The sequence below is a fragment of the Poecilia formosa genome, unplaced genomic scaffold (assembly GCF_000485575.1).
Source record: "Poecilia formosa unplaced genomic scaffold, Poecilia_formosa-5.1.2 Scaffold92, whole genome shotgun sequence".
NCBI classification, from domain to species: domain Eukaryota; kingdom Metazoa; phylum Chordata; class Actinopteri; order Cyprinodontiformes; family Poeciliidae; genus Poecilia; species Poecilia formosa.
Window position 1 is genome coordinate 1,813,977 of NW_006800031.1, and position 21,046 is coordinate 1,835,022.

General features: G+C 36.8%; 1 protein-coding gene across 2 annotated transcripts; it reads right to left on the bottom strand.

The window, feature by feature from the left end:
- Positions 1-832: 832 nt before the first annotated feature.
- tars1 (threonyl-tRNA synthetase 1) lies at positions 833-20,274 on the bottom strand. 2 transcript variants are annotated; one of them, XM_007557883.2, is made up of 19 exons: positions 20,116-20,274; positions 19,311-19,385; positions 17,648-17,838; positions 16,719-16,842; positions 15,798-15,922; positions 14,937-15,054; positions 14,799-14,863; positions 13,128-13,206; positions 12,802-12,948; positions 12,111-12,209; positions 9,226-9,392; positions 8,513-8,675; positions 7,040-7,177; positions 4,210-4,287; positions 4,019-4,119; positions 3,796-3,900; positions 3,497-3,569; positions 1,556-1,670; positions 833-1,443 (listed from the first exon to the last, which is right to left on the bottom strand). In XM_007557883.2, exons 1-19 carry the CDS (start codon positions 20,173-20,175, stop codon positions 1,295-1,297), a joined length of 2,172 nt encoding a protein of 723 aa, XP_007557945.1. In that variant the 5' UTR covers positions 20,176-20,274; the 3' UTR covers positions 833-1,294. The 2 variants fall into 2 exon arrangements, with proteins under 2 accessions (XP_007557945.1, XP_007557944.1); XM_007557882.2 differs by having other exon boundaries at positions 19,311-19,388.
- Positions 20,275-21,046: the final 772 nt, after the last annotated feature.

Genomic DNA, 21,046 nt, shown 5'->3' on the forward strand with positions numbered 1-21,046 from the left:
AAAAGTTACCAAATTAGTTGATTTTAGTATAGTTTAGTCAGTGACTATTGTATGCTGAGGTGTAGCGTTAATGTCCAGCTGTGTGAATAATCTACAGTAGCAGCCAGTGGTTGGATTGATGAGTTAGGTGTAATAAATTAAATCACATCTGTGTGAGCTAATCTGCATTTTTATGCCTATGTAATTGTGAACAATGTGCTATAATGGAAGATGGACTCATTTTGGCACAAATAGAGAACAGTTAAGTTTCTCCTAATTGTCAGAACTTTCCATAATATCAATAAAAACAGGTTTTCAAAGCAGAAATGTAGAGCAGACCACCAACTTTGCAGACACAAGGAGCAATGACTTTTGGTGTATTACATAATTCTGCATACAACCGTCTCCTGTGGAAAATTAAATCAGTCAAGACCCTACAGCAGATTTTCACCAAAATCTTTAGGATTTTTAACAAGAAAAATGTTGGAGCCTCCCAGAATGCTTCTGCTTAAAACGTAGCTTTTATTTTTGTTTTTTTTGCTGTATCGTTAGTCCAGATTGCATTTCTTTTGTTAGCTTCACAAAAAAACAACCTCTCCACTCTGAAACCTCAACCAAAAGAAATAAAAGATGTCAACATGAGGCTGAGTAAGCCTCGGCTTATCCACCTATCCAAGGTCAGCTGTTCCTGCAATTGTTAAGAGGTCGATTTTAAGTTTCAGATTCTGGGTTTTCTTCTGACAAAAGCTAATTTTCCGGCGTTGTGCAAAATATCAAGAAGATTCAAGTTTTAAGGATCACTCTTTAACTCAGACCCTGCTTATATCATGTCTCAAAAAGCAGCACAGAATCATCCAGAATAAACTGTTTATCAAAATTGTATTTCATGTACAATTCCTTGAAGAAATGATGAGCAACAAAAAGACAGAGGAAGAACATTTAAAAAAAACGTATTTCCCCTTTGCTCCGATGAGCTTGTAAGATGGAAACTGGAGAAAAATGTTTAAGGAAACAGTTTATTCATTTACAGACTTGTTCTGCTGAGCTGTTCAAGGACCTCACCATGTTACATTCGAAACAAAGAGAAAGACTGTTACACTTCATAACATTTGGTTGAGCTGCACCGTGATAACCAGAGACAGGAATTGGAAGACAACAGAAAAATGTATATCTTTGCACCGGTACAAGAAAACCTGATTTCTGACAAAAATAAAGACATTTGCAGGCATTTATTCCCCGTCCCCCTCTTAAAAAGTTGATCATAGACACAGCATCTGAATTTAATCGAGGTCTTGTGGAGAGAAGTTGTTTGAGCTCAGAACTCCTCCTCTGCGTTTCTGCTCCTGGAGGCCTTCAGCTCCGTCAGGCGTTTGATGCACTCCTCCACACTGCACTCGCCGTGGACTTTGTTGTCTCGGGTGCGTACGTTCACAGTGTTGCTGGTCTTCTCCTTCTCTCCCACCACTTTGTCCGACAAGGCAGATTGCAAAAAAAGAAGAGAGAAAAAAAAAATCAATATCTAGACGGATAAGAACAGGAACCGATAAAAGAGGAATAAATGCATGTTGCCACTGACCCAGGATGAAGTTGTACTGTGCCAACTGTGCATTTCGGATCTTTTTGTTCAGAGTGCAGCTGGGATCCAGATCCACATCTGCCATGAAGCCGCTGTTGTGGAATTCCTGCTTGACCTGCAGAGTAAATCAGAGAAAGACAAAGCTTGTTTTAAGCATCACATGCTCATTACTTCAACATCGGGTCTAATCAAAAATGACAATTTGGTGGTTGTGGGGACAAATTTCCACCCAAAATATTCATTTTAGACAACTAAAACAGATCAATTTCTACTGTGGATGCAAAATAAAATAGGAACTTTTTGTGCAGAAAAGTGGTGAAAAAGCAAAAAGTTGTTGCCCTCCTAGCTGTAAAGCGTGCATGTCATGTTGCTTCTACCTGAAATAAAATATTCCATTTATACTAAAGTTCTAATGTAAGGGTCTGAAATACAGCTGAGATCAAAAGAACAGAAATGTTTTTTTTTAAGTGAGAAATGCTCAAAATTCTTATTATGGCTTTTATTCCAAGTGACTGACATGGACCAAAACTTTGTGCACAAATCTATTTTGTTGACTGTTGCTGCAGAATTCATATGTAAAGTACAGAGTAGGTTTGTGGGAAACTGCAAAAAAAAAAAAAAAAAAAGTCTCACTTATTTTTCAGTGAGGAAAAACGTCGTAGCTGAAATGCTGTCACTCAGCAGGAAGTGTTTCTAAGCTAAAAGCAGGGGACTATATTTCTGAGAATAATAGCTCAAATACATCCTTATGAAGCACATTTTTGAAGCTGAAATCTCCTGAATAGATGACTTGCAAGCATTATAGGAGTTTATTTCATGACATGTTTCTCTGAATTATTTAGTATCAAAGATGGACTAAGAATTTGTCAGATGAAGTCCCAAATATTTTTGTTCCAACCCCACAGATCTGCTTAAATCAGCATGACATGAAGAACCAACATGAAGGACCAATTAAATCAGACCTTTACCTCCATTAATCTGTGATGCTTTCCTCCATTCTTCTTTCCTCAACCATTCATCTAATAAATCCTGCTACCACTCAATCTTTCCTCCCTAAAATCAATTGTTCCTTCTGATCTTGCCTTCCTTCTTCAAATCAACCTTTGCCTTAAATAAATCTTCCATCCATCAACATTTCCTTTAGTAAATACTCCCTCCACTCAACCTTCCGTTTCTCCCCTTTTCCAATCAATCAATCTCTTCCTTCTTTCCAACAACCATTGTTTCTAATCAATCCTTAATCAATCGTTCATCCATCCAGCTTTCTTTAGTAAAACCTCTCCCAATCAACCCTCCATTTCTTCCTTCCTTCAATCACATCTTTCTACTTACAATTAAGCCTTCCCCGCTTTTTTTGCAGAAACCAACCATTCCTTTTTTCCTTCGTTTTTCAAATCAATACTTATTTCTAATAAGTCCTAATTCCAAAACCTGCTCCGTCCTTTCGTTTTCCAAACAGTCCCTCCCCCGACTTATTCTTCCCTTTCATGCCTCAATCCAATGACGCTTTCTTCCTCCCTTTTTTACTCGACTTCCCGTCATAGATTTAATTCTTCTTTACTTCCTTGCAATCAATCTATCCCATCTCTCTTCCTTCCATTATTATTTTTTCCATCCATTGATCTTTAATCCATCAATTCTTCCCAAAATGTTCCAACGAACAAAATGAGAAGCGTTTTTATACCTCCTAATAAAATGCAGTACTTTAAAGTTAGAAGAAAAAAAGCTGCTGTGACTGTTATAAGCGCTGAAGCGAACAGTGAGACTCCCAGACAGTTCTGCGATTCTGGTACGGCACAGGATCGCAGCCAACAACAAGATGCACACCAGGGATAAGACAAAAGACAAATAGCTTCAGCTTGGAGGTAAATTTAAATACTTGACAACCTCGCTGCCCTTGAGATGTGTCGCTGTATTAACATAGCAGAGGCGAGTGCTTACTTTCTCAGCATATTCTTCACAGGTTGGTCCCACAGGTACGACCATCACTTGACCGGGAGAAAGCCACAGCGGCCTGAAGAACAACAGAACATTTCTGCATTTATTGGACTTGTGGTGCAGCAGCAGGACAAACACAGACTGTAAAAAGGTTCAGGATACATTTCTGTTTTTTTTTTTTTTTTAAATTATTCATGAATTGCCATAACTCAAACCAACTTAAATAAAAACAAACACGTCTCTGTCTGTTAGGGTTTGTCCTTCTTTTCGATTAACCCAGTGAAATAGGATTGTTCACGAACCATTTGCCTCCGTAGTTCTCAGTCAGAATGGCGATCATTCTCTCCACTGATCCCAGAATGGCTCTGTGGATGATCACTGGTCTCTTGTGGTCATCACCATCATTACTGCAAACCAATTCAAACAAAACTGAAAAAATGCGATTGAAATAAAGACAGTAGGCAGTAAGAGAAGTTAAGACTTCATCCAATATTTAAGATGAATGAAAAGCAGCAGAGCTGTTACCCGACAAAGGAGAGATTAAAGCGTATGGGGAGCTGGAAATCAAGCTGTATAGTGGCACACTGGTGGTATCGACCGATGGCATCCTTGATCTGAATGTCAATCTGCAGACATAAAACACACGTGTGATCAGCGGCCCCTCCCTCCGGCTGATTTACAGCTGAACTAAATCAATGCTTCGGTGCGCCGCTCACCTTGGGTCCGTAAAAAGCTCCGTCACCCGGGTTCAGGACCCATTTCTCCCCAAACTCGTTTAAGCTGTTTTCCAGTTGCTGCGAAGACAAAAATGATTAATATTGCTTTACAGCAACATTCATGGTTGAGCAATGTCCAGGTAAACAGTGTTGCTAAGCACAGCAAGAAAGTTCATCTGGGACAAATCACTGAGCTGAGAACTGCTAATGCCTCCATGTTATGTTATGGCTGCTTCTGAGAAATAAAATGAGGAGGAGGAAGCACAGAGCTTTCTGCCTCTCCTTCTGCCCAGTTTATCTGTCTTTTTGGTTTATGTCATTTTCCATCTGTTTCACTAAATACATTAAACAAGCAATCAAGTCCAGGAGTTTTTCTCATAGAAAAATGTAACAATTAAAAAAATAAAACAAAACAAAAAGAATATAGTAGCTCAAAACACCATAATTCTCAGACAACCTACAAACAGCAAAACAGGAAGACAATCATAACACAAGACCTTATCCATGTACCATGACCTTTAACCTTACAGGTGCATCACAAAAAACACAAAATTACTATTAATGTCATACCAATTTAACTATTTCTATTGATTTTAGTCATCGTGTTTCTAAGAACATTTTTATATTACGTCAGACCAATAAAAAAAACATTTTCAATGCAGAAATATTATGCTACGGCCAAAGCAATATTAGGAAAGGCTGCAACAAAAGCTGTTTACACAGCGCTGTATGAAAGCATATTAACCTGTTGGTCTCAGGTTGTCATTCACAATGACAGGGGTGTCAAACTCCAGTCCTCAAGGGCCGCTGTCCTGCAGTGTTTAGATGTGCCACAGGTAAAAAACAGTGGAATGAAATGGCTTAATTACCTCCTCCCTGTGTAGATCGGTTCTCCTGAGCCTTGCTAATGACCCAATTATTCTTTTCAGGTGTGGTGCAGCAGAGGCACATCTAAAAGTTGCAGGACAGCAGCCCTTGAGGACTGGAGTTTGACACCCCTGTCACGAGAGGACCCAAATTTGGGTCCTCTAGTGACAGACAGGTTAAGGAAAAGTTGAATGGAAGATAAACATGCAGCGGAAAAAGGTGCATAAGTAGTGAGGATAACCACGGCCTTAAGAGGATTGTAAACTAAAGCCAATTCAAGTGTGCAAAGATTTACAAGGTGTGCAACTAAGAGCTCTTAGAGCCTTCACAAGAACCCGGGCTACTACTGGAGCATCCATCCTGTTATTCATCAGAACCAGCAATAATAAAGGTTTAACACATGTTATGCTGCGAGTAACACATGCATGAGTTTACATTTCTTAACAGAAAATTTACTTTTTGATATATATTTATGAGATATGAAAGGTTGCAGTAAAACATGATTATTTGATAATTAAAGCACTTCTTGCAATCAAACAGTCATGCTTTTCTTACCAGGAAATCTGAAGCACAAAAAAATATATATATATATACTATCTATTGCTAAAATGGATAATTGCCTCAATAAAAGCTTCAAATATTAGTTGCAGATAAAAACAAAAAAACAAACAATTTTACAGTAAATTAAGCTCTGTAAACATAAAAAAAGACAATAATTTTGAGGATGGGGAACTTAATAAAAATTGTTTAAATGATTGTCAATTAATTTAGTAATCGATGAATCATTTACTGAAGTACAGTAACTCAAAGACAGAACACAGTCAGGACAGTAATTAAGCCAAAGCTGAAGGGAAAAGCATATATTACATACATTTTGCATGTAAGATTGAAAATAAAAACCTGTCAGTAAATATGTTCTACCCAGAACTCCTCAGGTTTATATTTAGCTTCCTCTGTAACAAATTCTGTGACAAGAAAATCTCCTTATTTAGCGCCTTTTGCTATCCAGTTAAAAGGTTAAACCAAAACAGAGTCAGCAGATCAGTTTTACACTGCACTGATGTGAAGTCAAGCAGAAAGAGCTCATCTTTTCACATGTTGATGGTAGAAGTATTCATTTACTTGCAGATTCATCTTTTGCAACAAATGGCCAAGAGCTCTCTAAAGGAATGCTGTTATTACATTCAAAGCAAAATATGTTTTAATTAAAAAGGAATTTATTCGTTTATTTGCATCTTTTAACATTGCACAAAAAAGATGAAGTAGTTAAATGGAACATTTGCAAAATGTGCCACAAATTGATTACTAAAATAACCCTTAGTTGCAGCCCTAATAAAAATAGATGCATAAATAAGTCATGTAATGGAAATCAGGAGGGAAAATATGCATACGACAGTGCTAATCAGTATGTCAAGTGGGGAAAAAAAACAAAACGAAAAACTCAATTCCAGCAGCTATAGCTGCCAACAAACACCTTTTCATCCATCTAAAGCCTGCCAGTAAACCCTTACAAAACCAACAATCTGATGCCCTTCATTCAATCCCAAGTGCACCTGAAAACAAAGTCTTTTGTTTTATCAGCTGCCATTTAACGCGGACCTTACAACGTTCTCCCAGACGTCCAAGTAGTCCAAGAAAGGGTCTGTAACTAGACAGTCATTATTGCTCAAATTAACTCATCTCGTTGTTTGCTTTACATACAAATTGAGCCAATTGAGGCTTTAAATTGAAAAAATAATCACTGAAACATTGCTGCTTTTCCTGTAAATCAACTTGCTGGGACAGAACAGGAAGGGAAAGCAGCAAAGTGTGAATAATACCTCTGAAGAGGAAAAAAGCATTTTCTGAACTGAAGGCTGCTTTGAGAAAATATAAGTCTTCTGCTTCTGCCCAGCCAATACTTTCTAGCAGCACCTTTCTGGGTGTTCATGTTTTCTGATGTACTGAGAGGAACAGAAATTACCTTTTCTGCCTTGTTCCAGATCTCTGGCTCTCCCAGAAACTTCTCCGGTCTTGTAGAAAGGTTGAGTTTGAAAGTGAAGCCAAACACTTCATAAACTGTACGCAGAAAGTCCAGGCAGCCTTTAATCTCCTCCTCAATCTGGGGCCCACAAAAACAGAACATTAATATTTGAACACATAAATTTAGTAAAACATCATGTTTTTACAAGCATTAACAGTTTAACGTTTATATTCTTAGCTTTGTTCTTTTTTACTTGCATGCCTTTTATGGTTACTAAGCTTTTATCTCTGTTTTTGTGTTTTTACCCCAATTTATTGCAAACATGACAATGTTACTGTATACCAAGAACTACATAAATTTAAATTATTATCTAATTATGTAGGAAGCATAGATTCATCCTCTCTTTGTCTGTAATACATCTACCAATACACAGTTCAGTGCATTTTAATAGGTACACATCAGGTGTACCGGTTAAGCCATTAAGATACAACAGTTACATTTTTATCGATATCAAAGCAAAAAGAAGTTGGCTAAAATCCCCGTTTTCAATAAAATTTGGTGTTCTAAATGGAAAAATTAGATTTTATTTTTTTTCCACTCATTATCTAGAGTCTGTTTGCAATGAACCCAAAGCAGAAACACATGTATTCTTTAATGGCTTGTTATATTATCACATATTTTCCTAAAATCGAGCCGCCTTGGCCGAAAGGCTTTACGACCTGTGTGCCTTTTCCAGCCCTCTTTCACAATACACAATCACGAGCAAACTGGCTGCGCATTGCCGCATCTTCATGTATTAATCTGCTAATGAATAAAATTGCTTCACTTTTTGAACTTTTGGTCTCTTTAATTGATACTGGAAGTGATTTGGAGCAAATAACCTTGTTTCCAAACTGTTAACCACAGAGCAGAAGAATTTGGAGTTTTTATATGTGGATATGACAAAACAATTCATCATTAATAACACGTTTGCTGTGCCAGCAAGTGTTGTAGTAAAAGTTTGACATCCTGCAAATAAACACTGTGTGCTTTTATACCCAGCGTTTTTATTGTGTTCCCTTGGAAAGCTGACTCATGTTGTAGTTTTACCAAATTAAAAACTAAATCTACAGGAAGCAGATAAGATCTGAAATGCAGCAGTGTGATGAAAATACAACACTGAACACAACTGCAATGCACTGGCATTGCAGTTTTACTTCTGACAATTAAAACAAACAATGTTAAATATGAAGCAGCAGAACTAGGAATAAATTCATATTCCTTGTAAAAACCCTGCACATTCATTATTAACACAGCACGACCCGACATGAGCTGTAGAAATCGAAAATTATTTCAGGGCAGCATCATTTATTTTCCAACTTGTACTCTTTGACCTCAGCAGACAGCACCTCGGGGAACGTCACTCTGAGCAAATCATTAGCCACAGACAGCTTTTCTTCCTCCAGAAATGAGTGTTTTTGTAAGAGTCCTCACCTGGTCTATTGAGCAGAAGATATGCGCGTCGTCCTGCTGGAAGCGGCGAACTCGCGTGAGGCCAGTCAGGGCTCCAGACAACTCGTTTCTGTGCAGGACGCCAAAGTCGGCCATGCGGAGAGGAAGCTCTCTCCAGGAGCGAGGACGGTGATCAAACATCAGGCTGGATTCAAACAGAGAGGAGGAAAACAAACAAAAAAAAGTGTGAAAACACAATGCGACTTCAGTCTGAACTTAGGACAAAGAAACTGATTCAAAACAACACAGAGTAGATTTGATGCAACTGATAAAACAATGTAAAAGTTATTTTGGATGGCGATGCGATTTACCGAGAAGCGATAAGAGATCGGAGCAGTAAGATATTAAAGCAAAGATCCAAATTGTTACTTCCATTTATCCTGCAACTCAGCATTCAGCAAGAAACAGAAATGGGACATTTTCCATCTGAAAACACTACAAGGCCTTAAAGCCATTCCAATTTCAGTCATGCTGGTTGAAAATCTGCTGCAGCGACAGTTTGTCACAATAAGATGCAGAGCTAAACATCGTATCGCAGCTATTTTGCATGCCGAAGGTACTTCATTTCATGCAGGAGGAAAACAAGATCATTTATCTGATTTACAGGGTGTTTTCATTTACCATTAATGTTCATTTTTCCTCTCGCTGCCAGACTAAATTATACAATCTCTTGTAAGAAAATGCCTAGGTCTCACCAATGCCCAGGGCAGTTCATTGGTTTGAGTGCAAATGTCTCCTTCTCCGCTTCAAAAGAGAACATGTTCTCGCTGTAGTGCTGCCAGTGGCCCGAAGTCATCCACAGTTTGCTGTTGTAGATGTTGGGAGTCACTACTTCCTGGAAACCCCTCTTCCTGTATTCGCTCTGCGAAGGACACGCCAAAGTATTCCTTATAAGATACACGGCGCCTTTGAAGGACATTCTAGAAAAAATAAATAAAGCCCTGAACCGTCTTCTGTCACAGGGAAGGACTTCTGCTAACAAACGGCACCTTCCACACCTGATTACAACAGATGGTGTAAAAAATAAATTAAACTCAATTTGTACTTTATATTAGTGACATTACAGAAAATCTAATTTCGGTGGAAATTAGAGACAATAGAGATTGTGAAAAAGGAAGAATAGGTCACTCTTGTAAATGAGACCTCATCTCTCAAGTGGAGGTTTACAAAAAAAAAAGAAAAAGAACCTCCACTTTTAATTACAGGGAAAAGTCAAAATAAGTACATTTAATTAAACTGCATAACATGCAAAAGTTAGAAGTGGAACATTTTAGGAAATCCAATCTTTAAATTATATTTATTGCCTCAGTCTAAGAAAAAAACTATTCTTATAAAAACATCTTCCACAACATTTGTGACTCCTAAAAAATAAATGCTACAAGCTTTTTTGCTTTATTTGGACTTTTTTTTAAAATCAGTAATCATTGACATCCTGTTTCCCTGGTGTGTAATTATGAGGTGATACAGCAGTTGGCCTTTCGTTTTCAAGATGGGAGAGCCAAGAGGTCATATCACATAAATTAAGAAATGGTTATAATAAAAGAGCTGAAACTGCACTGATCTACAATTGTATCACTGACTAAAGGCTTCAAAACTGTTTTTCTAGTATTTCAAAAGAAAAACACTAGCTAAGAGCGGCATCTTGAATTAATCATAACACTACTTTAGGGTTTAGCAGAGTTGCAAATAATTGTGGAAGGAACTTTACCTTCAATTTTGTTTATAAAGGAAATTAGAAACACTAAATTAAATGAGCAATTGCTTTTCTTGTTGCTTTAACACTGCTTAACTCCTTGAAATCTGATCTGCCAAATTCACATTTGGATTTATACTGATTATTTCATCTCATTTTTATATGTTAATACATCTTGGCTTGCTATGTCTACTTGGGTGTAACACTTCAAAATCTAGCCACGAAAGAGCTTTCACAATAAAATCTTGGGCAACTGATGGGATTTTTTTCCACCATTAAAGTATTTGACTGCCTGATTACTATATTTGACAGAGGTGGAGTTTAAGCTTGTGCAGACAGAGCTTCTTTATGAAACCCAATTTCGTTTCTCGAAATCGCCTCTGTCAGAAATCCACTGTTACATTAAAGTGAAATTGCTTAAAGTGTTTTTTTCTTATTAAGTGCACAGTCTGACAATCAAGATTTGAAAAGCAATTTCTCACCCCTTATAATATAGAGAAATAACTTTTCTTTAGTGCCGTCAAATGAATTTACATGTTTCGATTTATTTTACAAAGGGTTAGTTCACTTCTGGCAACGGCATTTGACTTACAAACTTTAGTCTGGTTTGGGCTTGTCTAACAAAGTGAAAAGCAGGAATTATATTTGGACTGAAACAGCAAGTTGGCTACAGCTTGAAATGCACAATAGGAAAAAGCAAAAAGTTTCATTTCGGGATTTTACAACTCTGCTTGCTATCTGAACAGAATGTAATGTAAAGCAGTTCAAGTTAAACTGCATGTCGATGATAAGGATGGTGGGAAATGTCTGATTTTATATTGCAGAATTAGGTCTTCAGGTGCTGTTCTAGTAGATGGTCCCGAGTTTTAAAACAGACATTTAAAATGTTTGACTACCAAAATAAAGAGTGTTTATGTAAAATTCTGAATAATCCAACATTAGACTAATTAGCAGTCTAATCAATTTCCAGAGGTAGAAATAACTGAACCTATTGTTCAAGAAAAGTCATGAAATTTAAAAATTATATGTCTTTTATTTTTTGTGTATTATCCATACAACTCCAAGAGTAAACACACAACATATCAAGGCTGCACTACACTGCTGTGTTAAGTAACTCTGCCCAAATACCATATTTGAAGAGTTCTTCTTAAACAAAAAAAAAAAGAGGACTGAAAGGTTGTTTAGTCATTAAAAGTCTCTTTTTGAAATTAAAGTGAATTTTGAATTACAGGTCCCAGAGTCTGGAAGAAAAGTGAAGAGGATGAAAATCTGTGTTAAGTTTCTACAGTCTGTGACTGTTTAGGATGCCATCTGTTCATGTTGGTTCACTGTGAGCCTGAAATATAGCTTTTTGTGTTTAATTAACCAGCATAACATACAAGTCTATTTCTGAACCAAGATTAATAATCTAATTCGTTAAGATGCACATTTATGTGAACAGCTGCACAGTTAAAAGTGCAAAATATATCAGCATGGGAAAAACACTTAACATACCCTAATGTATCAATTATTTAGAGCAATCTAAATATATTAATTTGCCATAAATGACAAAAAATAATTGCTTACATTACATATTTTTTATGTTGCTGTAACCATTATCTAAAAGAACAGCTTTGCAAACTGCCTGTTTATTATCAAAGCATGTGTATGCAATATAAATAAGGCAGAAAATGGAGAAAAAGAAAATGTGTTAAATATTGAATCCTACTGCACTTCTGCGCTTCTACTTTTGTAAAGAACAAGTGGAGCTTGTTCCCTGATCATTTTATTCTCTTCAGGTTTTCCCGCGAAACTAAACTTTCTGCCTCAAACCCTGGACTTTTCCTCTCAAAGCTTGGAGCGAGATCAAAGCAATTATCCACTGCGGGCCTGTCGGCTCCAACTCACTCTGATGAACTCAATCAGTGTGTTGTAGATGAAGGCCCCTTTAGGCAGAAAGAAGCAGCTCCCTGGACTCAGTTCATGGAAGAAGAAGAGTTCCTGCTCCTGAATTAAAAAGAGAAAAGGTTTGTTAAACTGATGGGAAATTTAAGTGGGTAATACCAAGGTCAAACTAGTTTTTCTTTCACATAATGCAACACCTCATTATACACTAATTCTGGTCTGCATTTGTGTTCCTGTTTGACTTGTTTTTCCACAAGTATGATTACATGGAGCAGACGGACATAACACACGCCCTGCAGCTTAACAGATCTAAATATAACTCCTTTATTTCTTCTAGCATCAACACTGTCTCATCGGAAAAGTTACACTATAAATGTAGCAATTCATACACTGATACATAAAGAAAATACATAAAATTAAATCAGTTGTACTACCAGCAACAGCATAATCAACATTGTTTTTTTAAACATTCCCAAAGACAACCAGGAAAATTGGATTATAATAAAATTTCACAGTCATTTTTAAAGAAGGTTTGCCTAGTCAAATCAATTCTTTCATTTAAAAAAAAGTTATTCAAGTAGACTGAATAGCAGTAGACCCGCAAATAACTGTTTTTAACATATTCAACCCTTCAGAATACTCAATGATTTTACTCTCTTTCTAGCTGACACTGCTGTTGTATTTCAGCTCCTACCCGGCCCAGTTTGCGGTGATCTCTGTTCTTGGCTTCCTCCTGAAACTTCTCCCACTCTTTCAGCATTTTGGGGTCAGGAAAGGAGATTCCGTAGATCCTCTGGAGGGTTTCCATGTCTGCTTTTCCCTCCCAGTAGGTAGAAGAATTCTAGCACAACAACAAAAAAAGAAAAAAAAACAGGGAGAGGATATAAAACTTCACCGTTCTCCAGAGTCCACCAAGTCCCATGAGTGTAAGACAGAGTAGCTCTGTTCCAGCAGTTGGAACAAACTAAATATAGTTGGTAGCAACAAATAATGGCACACATAGTTTTTTACTAGACTAACCTTGTGGATTTTAAGGGCTTTGATCTTTCCAGTGTGTCTCACATGAGGTCCCCGGCACAAATCAATTAGTGGACCACATCTGAAATGACAAGATATTTGTGGAAAAAAATACATATGAATAGGCCTGTCACCATAACAAATTTTGCTGAGTGATTAATTGTCTAAAAAATTATTGTGATAAACGATAATATTGTTTCAAGACCTTTTGACAGTGATTTAATGGAAATGACTAATAATGCACGCTATTTCCTGCCATAGATGGATACACTTTATTTTCAAAAGAACACATAACACTGGAATTGATAAACTAAATAAACAAAACACCCAAAAACAAAAATAAAATGAATTCTCAGTCTCCATTAACAAAAAACGTACTTGAATAAAAACTAAACAACATAAAGCCAAAGTGGAAATAAATACTGCATTCAACCAAAAGAGTGCCAAGTATGAAGTCTGTATACTATATTGCCCTTCAGTAATCACTAGATTTAATGGGCACATCCGACTACCTAATGCAGTAGTTCATACTACACAATTTTTTGCCCCCATTTTCCTCTTAAGATAATCTTAGATCGATCTAAGATTATCGCTGGCGATGTCTGATCATCCTGCAGTGTGATTTAGATCATCGTGGCCGCTCAGATCTAAATCAGGGGTTTCCCCCAACTGGGAGCTTGCTGAATGTGACAGGTAGCCAATCAGAAAGCACGGATTCTCCTCCTGCTTTCAGAGGGGAAATAACAGAGGGGAATCCCAAACAGCTGACACAGCGCAACCTGAAGTCCAGATGACATCCAGATATGTGGAAACAACATTAATATTTAACATTTTGTGCAAAGAATATAGAAATGACAAGGGGAGGAGTTGGAGCCAAATTGCTACCGCAGTTGATGAACCCGGTAAGTTTTCAGCTGCTCTTCGTTAACGTGACATAAAGAGGTTATAATGATTTCCATTCAGTCAGGACTTTATGCTGACTCTAGCCACATGCATTGGAGGTAGATTCTAGTAAAGCATTAATGCCTGATTTTAAAATGACTTAACTGGACTTGTAGCCATTATTTTGGGCTACAAGTCCAAAATAATGGCTGTGTGGCTGGACACCACACAGCACGACGAACCCGATCGAACCGTTATGCCTAGGATTTCTGTCGGCTAATGTGTCTCAGGTTTTGAAAATGGGCCGACAACTCGTGTTGTGTGTGCTGGACATTACACTAAGGAAATGAGGAAGGGAGGGTCAGTGGAGAGCACCGGCGTTGAGCCTTTTTTCATTCAGTGTCATCAAGAGAAATAAAAAAAGGCGTGCGATTAATTGATTTATCGTTTATCGCGACAGGCCTACATATGAACATAATTTAATTTTTTTTTATCAGCAATAAAACCCAAAAATCACATGTATAAAAAAAGTCTGAAGTATCAGACATAAAGTATTGTATATATTACATGGGAAACCCGTGAGGATTTCTTGTCTAATATACAGAACCAGATGACAGATGTCACTGATTTAGGTCATGTAGGTCAACATTGTGTATGTTAACAAGTTCTGGTGCAAAAATATGTTTATAACAATTAAAATTTGGCTAACGAAATTTGTGCGTTTCAGGTTGTCTTTACAAATTTGCAGAAAAATCCCCCAGAATATTTACGTCATCCAGCCTTTGGACTCACCTGTAGACGGTGGTGGTGGGAGTGGTGACTTTCTCGTTCAGAATGCGGCACTTAAACTTGTTGTACTTTAAAAGAACATCACAGAGTTAATAATTATTTAGAACCTCTTTGTATTTAAATGTGTATCCATTGCCTTACCTTAAACATTTCCAGAAGAGTTTCTTTCTTTATCTCCAGCCTTTCAAACGGCTGCTTGTCCTTGATGATTTTCTTGCAAAGGCTCTCCAGACAGGGAAAGTCATTACTTGATACGCCTCTGTTAAAAAAAAAAAAAAAAACACAATAGCATTAAGAACAGAGAGACATTATATTCTACTTAGTTTTCCTAATTAAAAGTAATCTACCATGTAATCCAGTACAATCTAGTTAACTTTATGAGTATTTTCATGCATAACTTTTCAAACATCCTAATTTTCATACCATTTTTAAGTTTATAGCACACATTTCTAGACTGCACAGGCTTTAAATCTGTAAATAATGATTAGATAATGATTAACTGTTTCGTTTAAAAAGGAATAAAATTGGAAAATATTACCAATTTGTAAACTAAAAGCCCCAGACTCTATAAGAAGGACATTGTGTCCACAAAGTCATAACTTAGACAAAGCAAAAACAAACACTACGGGTCCTTGGCTTTAGCCCTTCAGCAATGTCAAAATATCCTTAGACCAACTGTCTCCAGTAGGGCCATTAGCATAAACTGACTTCATTATGCGGGTTGCAGAATTATTTGGAAAACATCATTGAAGCAGAAAGAAAAGCAGCTGTAGCAAAAAAATAAATAAATAAAATAAAATAAAGTCAAATGAGAACATTATTCACCAGAAAACTGTTAACACATTAAAGCTAAACTGAAAAACACCCAAGAAAAATCCAGCTCAACTACCTGAACCGCTCAACAAATTACCTGTATTCTGAGGTATATTACTCATCAATCTCATAGAACCTGCTAGACACACGTTACACCCAAAAGACTCTCACTAACCCTGAGCAACTCACTCATTGTTATCCAGAAACATGTCGTAGTAGAAACCGTTCTCAATCGGAGGTCCGTAGCAGAGGCAGCCGCCGTAGACGCGCTCCATGGCTTCTCCAAGGATGTGGGCACTGGAATGCCAGTAAACCTAAAATGTTATCATAAAATGTCAAGTAGTTAAATATTAAATGCAAAAAAATATATATTTATTAAATTACTGATGGGCATATGAAGGCAAAACAAACTGACGTGATAAAGAATGGGTATTTTTCAAATGTAATTTCTTAACATTATAAAATATGTTTTACAAAACAGCAAGATGTTTATTGTAGGGAAAAAAAATCCTAAAGTTTTAAAAATAGCTTTTGAATGATGCCGTTAATCTGACTGGATTGCTGAACTTCATGTTTGAACAGTGTTATTCTGGTGCTTATTATGATTGCAGTTAAACACATTTTGAATTATTTAAACTCTCAAAAAGCACAACTCCTTGCCAACAATTACAATACAAATATTTTTCAACAATGATCTGCATTTCATGCACCATTAAGCACTTTTAGGAGGAATCACTGATCAAACACAGTTTTGTTTGATATTAATAGATACTGTTAAAATTGAAGTTGAGTCATTAGCAAAGCAATTCATTTGAAAAATATTAAAAATATTTACTTATTGTTACAACTATGATTTTATCCTAAGATACATCCAGCAAGATAATTGCCAAAGTCTTACCAGATGTACAAGAAAAAAGAAAGAAGAGTTTGGAAGATACCAACAAATAAAACTGTAAATATGTCCAAATTACTCCCAAATAAATGAATCTGATTCAGACAGAATCAAGAAAACTGAGGGGATTTGTGTAATCATAACCATATGCAGAAATTTGATATGCATCAGTTTCTGCCAGTTCTCCAAAAACAGGACGATGGATGATTTAAACTTACGGCTTGAGCTTCTTCATCATCAAACTTGAGCAACTGAAGGCTGCAGTCACCCTCCAAAGGCCTGTCAAGGTCCCACACACTGTTGTTTACTTTGGCAATCACTGTGTTGTCAGCAAGGCCTTGGCTGCACCGTAAAACATAAAATATTCCACATCAAAGTAAAGAACAGGCGTGCATATCAACTGGGGAATGGCTGCTATAGAAATCCCGGTATTTTAAACTCTGCTGATAATGGTAGGTAAAAAAATGAAAGCGCCAGCTCCCGTGGTCACAGGGTGTTACTAAGTACATTTTCTACTTAGAAATATCTACTGCCAGCAATTAAACAAATTAAACCATGGATTTTTTAATACACAGAATTAAGCTTGGAAACAATTTATGCAACATAAACATTATAAATGGATATTGTCAAGTTGGTGAGCTTTTGTTTTACAAAGATATATTTTGGGGTATATTAACAAGCAGCTAGAGAAAACAAGATTTTCCTTGGAGAACACTGTGTGCTTCTTAATTTCCTATAAAAATACTGAATTTTAAAGTGTACCTTATATAAATACATCAGAGATGCAATGTTTGGTTTGTGGAGATTTTTCAATATCTAGGAATATACTCTATATTGAATCATTGATTAAGATAACCAAAGAATACCAAACACACAAAATGTTTTATCTAGATTTATTTATTTATTTTTTTACTTTCTTGTGGCTAGATGAGTTAATCAACTTATTAATAAAACAACCACAAGACTGGCTGGTGGCAACTGCTGCTTTTAGTAATACAAGTGATGTGGACTATTTAAAGGAGAGCAACAATAATCACATGTTAAATAACAACACATCACAGTTCAGCTTTTGGCAATCAAATTTTGGTAACCCCCGTTTTTAACTGTAATACCACTATAATTACAGCAGAGCCATCATTACGCTGACCTGATTCCACATGCCACTTGGTACGGCGTGGTCTTCCAGGACTCCGCCTCCACCACCTTCCCATCAGGCAGGGTCACCTTGATAGGCTTGCTATCCGTCGCAGCTCTCTCTGCAATCAGAGCGTCGTGCTCAGCTTTCAGCTTTGCATACAAAGTGAGACGCTCGTCGATGTACTGGGGCGGTGGTGACAACTGTGGGGGAAACGCAGGCTGTAAGTACAAGGACTGGCAACAGTTAATAGGCTGGCGGTGTTTAATATATGCACTGGGTTAAACAGAACAGCCGACATGCTTCCCTTCAAAACAAAAACCGGTGACTGTTTGGGTGAAGCACGACACAATAATACATGAGGCTTTAAGGGATTTTACCAACAAAAAAAAGAAAAAAAAATCACAGAAATTAGAAAATAGTCAATGCTTAAAAGCTAAGTGTAGAAAATCCTGTCATATATGTGTATGTATATATATATATATACATATATATATATACACACATTTCGCAATAAAGCCCTATGTAAAAAAAAATACAATATTGTATGATCTTTGTCACAGAAGGTAGTTTTGTCTAGTAGACACACATAAGGTTGTACATGAGGAATGTAAGGTTGTACATTTGTGAGTCATTACAAATGTACAATAATATATGGCACCTGAACTAAAGTTGAGGTCCATTCATTAAAATAATTAACTACACATTTCCAAAGCTGGTTTTAAACATGTTGCATAGGGTGTTCAATATTTAAACAAGCAAAATTAAGAATCATTCTAAATCAGTCTGAATGTTGTACCATCAACAATAATACAAGACTTAAACTTCAAGGAAGTTCAAATAAATGCTGTACTTTAGATTTCTTAAAATGAATCACTTTTCTATCAGGTAGTTATTTCCAACGAAGCTTGTCCATGTTGGAAGCCGGTTTTACAGTCTAGTCCAACATGTTTTGTCTGTAATGATTGTTTTGCAAATAGATCGTCTTAAGCAAACCGAGGCCAAGATCCTGTTCAGATCTGGTGTTAAACATCCAGGCAGATTCCGACACAGGATGACAACTTTAAGCATGACTGTTCACACCCAGTATTAAAATTCTCCAGCCTGAATGACCAGATCCCAGTTTGCAATTGTTCTGTGAAAATGCCATGCAATTACCCAAGTTAGAGTACTATTCAGGAAAAAATGAATTTATAAAATCAGACACATCATCTGTGTTTCCACACAAAGCTGGGCTTATAGCTTAAGGAAGCTGAATCATCCAGGTGAATATACAACACACTACTGTACTGTTGCAGATTTTCAAAAACAAACATTACACAGCAGAGAAAACCTACTCACACAGCCTGCAACCTGTAATCCACCAACCAATATAATTCCCCAAAAATCTCTCTAAGAGAACAGGGATTTCAACAAAAAGCTTATCTTATTCATAAAGGAAATCAGTGCTTCATTTCAATAACATTGCTCATAAAATATAGTTTTTAACAAGAAGTTAATTTTGCTTCTTGAGAAGAGTAACACTGATTAGTTGTCATTCGTTGAACCTCAGCAGGTTCAACAAATCAGTGAATCAGTGAGGTTAAGTTGTTATCTCAAAACAATAAATAAATACTGGTTAATCAACATTGTCTTATGCTGTCGGGTCAAGAAACCCGTATGATGTTTAACTCACCTCAGTCTTGCCTGCAGAGTCCCCAGAAACATTTTTGCTTTTTTTCTTCCCTCCATTCTTACTGGATGTACTTGACTCCTGTCCAAACACCACAAGGAAGAAAGTGATAATAATGACATGTGGTCACTACTGGGACAATATCCTGTTTTTCTATCTACATTTAAAATACATATGGAGGGCATAGACAAGTGCAAATGTTAATATCGTAACAGAAATTACATCTTTTGGTAGTTATTAACAACCATACGGAAAGCAAACAAAAACGTGTGAAATTAATCACAGGACACAATAATACTCGGTTGTTTGTTATCCCCAGGTCACCAAACCCTTGACGCCTGTCAGTCTATAATGAAACCTTTGTTGACTGAAATAAACATTTAGATATTGGGTGCAAACCGATTTATACTGTGAACCCAGAACAATCTCCACAAAACGTTGAAAATGTGTTACACATTAAATAATATTTCAAATGACAATGAAATCAACAATTACTCACATTTTTCACAGAGTTTGGCATGAACGCCTGGTTTACTAAACCATGCAAACAGACGACCCACAAGTACCTGAAAGCTACTTCTAGCAACTCACCACGAAACATTTAAACACAAACTAAAAGTTTAAAAGTTAGTAAAAGAGCGTTTGCGATTATATTGTCACAAAGAATTCACTTACAAGTCAGCTAGCCGAAGCATTAGCGCCACATTGCAAATGGCTAAATGACAGCATGCATCTTACCACAGGCTAGGCTAGCTACTAGTTGGCTTTTAACAGTATATTTATCCCGATATAAAAATAAAAGGATCACCTTTATGCTCCGGTCCACTTGCAATTCACTCATTTCCTCTACCAAAGTCTGCTCAGCCATAAGGAATCAAAAACGAGCCCACATTCAGAGCTAAGTTATGCTATATGAAGTGAAGTGTGTGCAGCAGGAAAACCGGGTGAGGGATGATGACATTTCCGGGATATTCTGATGCAACATTACAGATTGGGCGGAGCTTCGTTTGACAAGAAAATAAATTTGTCAACCTTCTAACAAACCAGTTTTGTCCCCTTAAAGTTTTACGAAAACACTTCGTAAAACTCGGTTGTTTGTTATCCCCAGCTCACCAAATCATTGACGCCTGTCAGTCTATAGTTTATTTCAGTCAACCGTTGTTGACTGAAATAAACATTTAGATGTTGGGTGCAAACCGATTTATACTGTGAACTCAGTATAAATCGGGTTCACACTATAACCCGATTTATGTACTGTCAGAAATCTATAGAATCCCATATGAACAAGTGAATATTCCCTACTGAAAAGTTTGAGGGTGTGACAAGACAACAATTGGGGTATTTGGGGTACCAAAATTGGAGTTTATTATTTAGAAATATTATATTATTTATATTAGACCTGTCCAGGATGTACCCCGCCTCTCGCCCGGAACGTTAGCTGGAGATAGGCACCAGCACCCCTCCCGACCCCACTGAGGGACAAGGGTGTTCAGAAAATGGATGGATGGATGGATATTATTTATATTATTTATTGAATAATAAACCTTAGTTTATTATTTAAAATTAATAAACTAAAGTTTAAAGTGTGGCTACAGATGGTTTACTATGTCTCAGTACACAACATAAAACTGGGTGTGGAGCTCCTTAGTGACGTTCCTTCCATCTAGTACTACAAGTCTGGGGTCAGGAAAAAGGCATCGAAGATCGTTGCAAACCGCACAGATTCTACCAAAACTATT